Here is a 3977-nt window from a genome sequence, read left to right on the forward strand (position 1 = left end):
AAGTATCATGCTTTAAGGGAGGCTGAACTGATTGGAGAAGTCAGTTTAGTTCACTGCAGAGGAGAGGACCAGGTTGTAGAATTATGACTAAGGCTCTAAGCAAGTCCAAATTTGAAGAACTTAGGTTGAAGCTTGGTGTTTCTAGCAAAACATCAAGGAAGAGTGTTGATAGCAGTGATGTTTTACTAAAAACATGAAGATAGGCTGCTAGTTTGTAGGATTTTGGTGCTAAGTTTGAAGTTTGTAGGCTGAATTTGAATGATGGAGCTGTTAGATTTTTTGAATTGTAATGTGATGTTTTAGATGTATATAGCCGTGTGTTATGGCTTTGTATTAGTTTAATGTACTTGGATTAGGTGAATTGTATGGCTTAGTTTGAATTTGTTTAAAATATCCTGCAAAAGTTGTTGTAACAGTGACATTTTAGGCTGTTATATGAGCTGCTTTGGTATAATGCAATTAAGCTTTTGAATGTTAGTAATTTCTCTCAACTCTCTCTTTCCTTAGTATTCTCTAGCTAAAAAACCTACAGAGATGCCTATTTGACCTGTATATGAAGGAATGAATACAGTTGCAGAACTTCCATGAATCCTTGTTTCACGGTTGGTTTCGCAAAATTCTCATCTTTTCAGGAATTTGCAAACCGGTTCTATGTTCTGTGTTATAAAATTTGGAACTTCAGATACCAAATATCAAAACACTATATATATGTCATATAGGTTTATTACTAAGATCTAAATAATCTAATTGCTACTGTTGTTAATCAATTACTGGGAGCTGTGTGCATTGTGAACTTAAATACCCCTTAATTCATGCTTTTTTTATGGCAAAACCTCATAAGCATGCATCTTGAGTCGTTCAATTAAGTACCCCTCGATAGTCAGTGGGTTGAGAAATTAAATGTAGGTATAATTGATCGTACATTTATAGTTTATTAAAATGCTAAGCTTCCTTGTACACATAGTATATTTTCTAATTAGAAACTGAAACAGTGAACGTAAAAGGACGATGGATTGAACAATTGATATATGTTGAAATTGGTTTCCTATTGAAAAATATATGTATATCTAGCGAGCCAAAAGCTCACGGGCTTTTAGCAGAGTACCTCTAAACCGTTTCAAATCAAGCTGTATATTTTGTTTGTCTAAGTACACTGACTTAAATGCTTCCCATCCTTGTTTCCGGATGGAGGAGGGGTCTTTCAGGACTTGATGATCAAGTGGGTATTGTTGTATTAGACTGCTTTCTTCTGCTCTGACCTTGTACTCCAAGTAACTCAAATTCATAGCCATTGAAGGCTCTTCAAAATAAAATCTTGATAACCATTCCTTCGCTAAGGGTACTACTTGGATAACCACCGCGTTTTCAGGAAGAAAAACAATGTTGGTCAACCCAGCTCCATGAACTCCCAACAGTACATCACAAGAATTTACAAGTTCTGCAAATTTTTGTACGTTCATTGTTGCCTCCGCCACAATTACTTTGTATCCTAATCTTCTAGCCATTTGAGCAATTTTACCTGCATTTGTAAAAGACCGTGTTCTCTTTCGAGCAATAATCAGAAGTCGAGGCTTTTTCTTTTCACCATCCTTGATTTTAATAGCTGTAGCTCTGGGTAATGAATATGAACTTCTTAATAACTCCCTGAAGTCTTTCATGGATTGAGAAGACTTAGAAGGATCAATGGTCAGCTCTCTACCGTCATAGCGTTTAAGGCCAATAATCCCTCTTGGAAAGCAGTGGACATCAGTTTCTTTGTCAATGTCGATGATATCATATCTAGACAGCTTCTTGAGTAGCTTTCTGAACTTCTCGATCCACCAATATCCGTTGTCTGTAATGAGAAATTGGACTTCTCCGTTGAACTGTCTAGAAGACATGTACAGAGGAATAACGATGTCAGTGAAGTCATGGAAATGGTTTCCTGCATATCCTGCATTGGAGAAAATAATGGCTGGAACGCTGTGATTTTTGGTGCATTTTGGGAGTTGTTGGGGATCAATCACTGACTTTACTGACCATTTCCTTACGCTATTCATTGCGGCTTCGTCTCCTTTTCGAGCATAAGGCCTGATAATCCATGAACTGTTTTGTGACGAGATTCCTGTTTGATGAGTACTTGAAGGAATAAATACAGAGGCGGAACTTCCATCAATCAATATATCATGGTTGGTCTCGCAAAAGTCTGACCTTATCGTGAAATTGCAGACTGGCTCTAGTACTACTTCCTTTGGGACAAACTCTGGAACTTCAGAAAGGAAACCCGAAATAACTCGAGTCAGTGATGATATAAGATAATAATCTTCATTTGTTAATACTAGTTAATCAAAACTTACCTTTAGCTATGTGCTGTAAATTGTCGTTATCCTTAACCAATTGGTGGGAGCTGTTCGTGATGTTCTTAACTGTTTGCTGAGAGCTATTACTAATTCCATCCACCAAAGGTAGAGATTTACTTACGTCCCCAACTATATTCCGGCTGCTGCTTGCATTCTTAACAATATGTTGGGAAGTAATATTGGTAATTTCATCAACTACATGTCGAGAATTATGGCTTATATTCTCATGGATGTATTTAGAGCTGCTAGTATCTCTGATTATTTTATTGGAACTTCTTGTGTCCTTGACCATTAACATCTTCAGACCGGCCCCCATCGATACCCGCAAATTTACTGCAAAACACATCCATCATAGTTAGAAAGATATATATGTGCTCTTACGTTGATTATATATAAGAACCAAAATGAAGTACTTACAAACTTGTAGCGGACCAAAATAAGGCTTAAACACAGTGCAGAAACTCAAAATGACCAGCAAGCAACCGAATAATGCCCCATATCTGAACTTCTTCTGCTCGTACCGGCTGAAGCTTCTAGCAAGTATAGAATCGTACTTCATTTTCTCTCTCTCTCTCTTAATATACCTAAGACAACACTAAGTGGCTAGTTCTACAATGCCATTCTGTATGCAAGATTATAATGCATTTAAACCTATTTTGTCATGGAAAAACTTGTGGTTGATGTTTTAATTATGGAGGGCAGGTTAAGATTGGAATACCATTTTGTAAGTAGCAAGTGAAGTGCCAAGTGAAGAGAGGATTGGGGTGTAATTAGTTGTGAAATTATTGCTCCCCACGTATGATGTTGCTAATAAGCTTTGGTGGATTTTCTTATTTTGTGAAACGGTCCCAAAGGAAACCTTGTGACAGAAACATCTCTTTTAATTAATGATAATTTATTTGGTGTTTTTCTTTTATATTCTGAGAATGAATTGATTCCAGCTTTGAAAGCTATAAACCAACTAAACTTCATAAAATATAATTTTTCATGGAAATGAAAATAACCACTCTGATAAATAAAACAATAAATCATTATTTAATTGGTATATTCAGGTACATGAGAAAGTACCATAGAGCTTAATTAAGTGAGCCAAATCACCAAATAATGATCCATTAGTCATTAATCAACATAAAAATAAAAAATAAAAATAAAAATAAATAAAAAAGATTATTCATAAGACGTTTGCCTTCTATATATATAGCTTAGAATTTTTTCTCAAACATAGTCATAATAAATTTTCACAAGAAGAAATCGATTCCAACCAAAGAATGGTTATCTATTTTGTTCTTAAGATAAATTCTAAAAATGCATTTACTTGGGTAGAAGTCGATGTGATTCACATGTATAGATCAATGAAATCTCTAATCATCAATACAAAATCTTTTGCATATATATATATATATATATATATTGACACGACATGTCATTAATCTTAATTTATCATAGCTAGGTTTCTATTCTGTCTCAGGAATTTGGTCATAATTACAAACATTAATCTGTAATTGCCAATCTTTCATGGCGACACAAGCTAACTTATGAATGAGAAGAGCACAATTAAACCAGGGCTGCCGACAACTGAGTTGGATCTATTGACTCAATGTGTTGGGACGAGTGGTAGCTAGTAATAATCAAGTTCAG

General features: G+C 35.3%; 1 protein-coding gene across 2 annotated transcripts; it reads right to left on the reverse strand.

Moving 5' to 3' along the window:
* Positions 1 to 912: 912 nt before the first annotated feature.
* Positions 913 to 3098, reverse strand: LOC116105990 (beta-1,2-xylosyltransferase XYXT1-like). 2 transcript variants are annotated; one of them, XM_031392361.1, is made up of 4 exons: positions 2757 to 3098; positions 2337 to 2672; positions 2031 to 2248; positions 913 to 1865 (listed from the first exon to the last, which is right to left on the reverse strand). In XM_031392361.1, the coding sequence occupies exons 1-4, from the start codon at positions 2896 to 2898 to the stop codon at positions 1068 to 1070; spliced, it is 1494 nt and encodes a 497-aa protein (XP_031248221.1). In that variant the 5' UTR covers positions 2899 to 3098; the 3' UTR covers positions 913 to 1067. The 2 variants fall into 2 exon arrangements, with proteins under 2 accessions (XP_031248221.1, XP_031248220.1); XM_031392360.1 differs by having other exon boundaries at positions 913 to 2248.
* Between the last annotated feature and the right edge of the window lie 879 nt (positions 3099 to 3977).

This window comes from Pistacia vera, unplaced genomic scaffold (assembly GCF_008641045.1).
Source record: "Pistacia vera cultivar Batoury unplaced genomic scaffold, PisVer_v2 Contig507, whole genome shotgun sequence".
In the NCBI taxonomy this organism is placed as follows: Eukaryota; Viridiplantae; Streptophyta; class Magnoliopsida; order Sapindales; family Anacardiaceae; genus Pistacia; species Pistacia vera.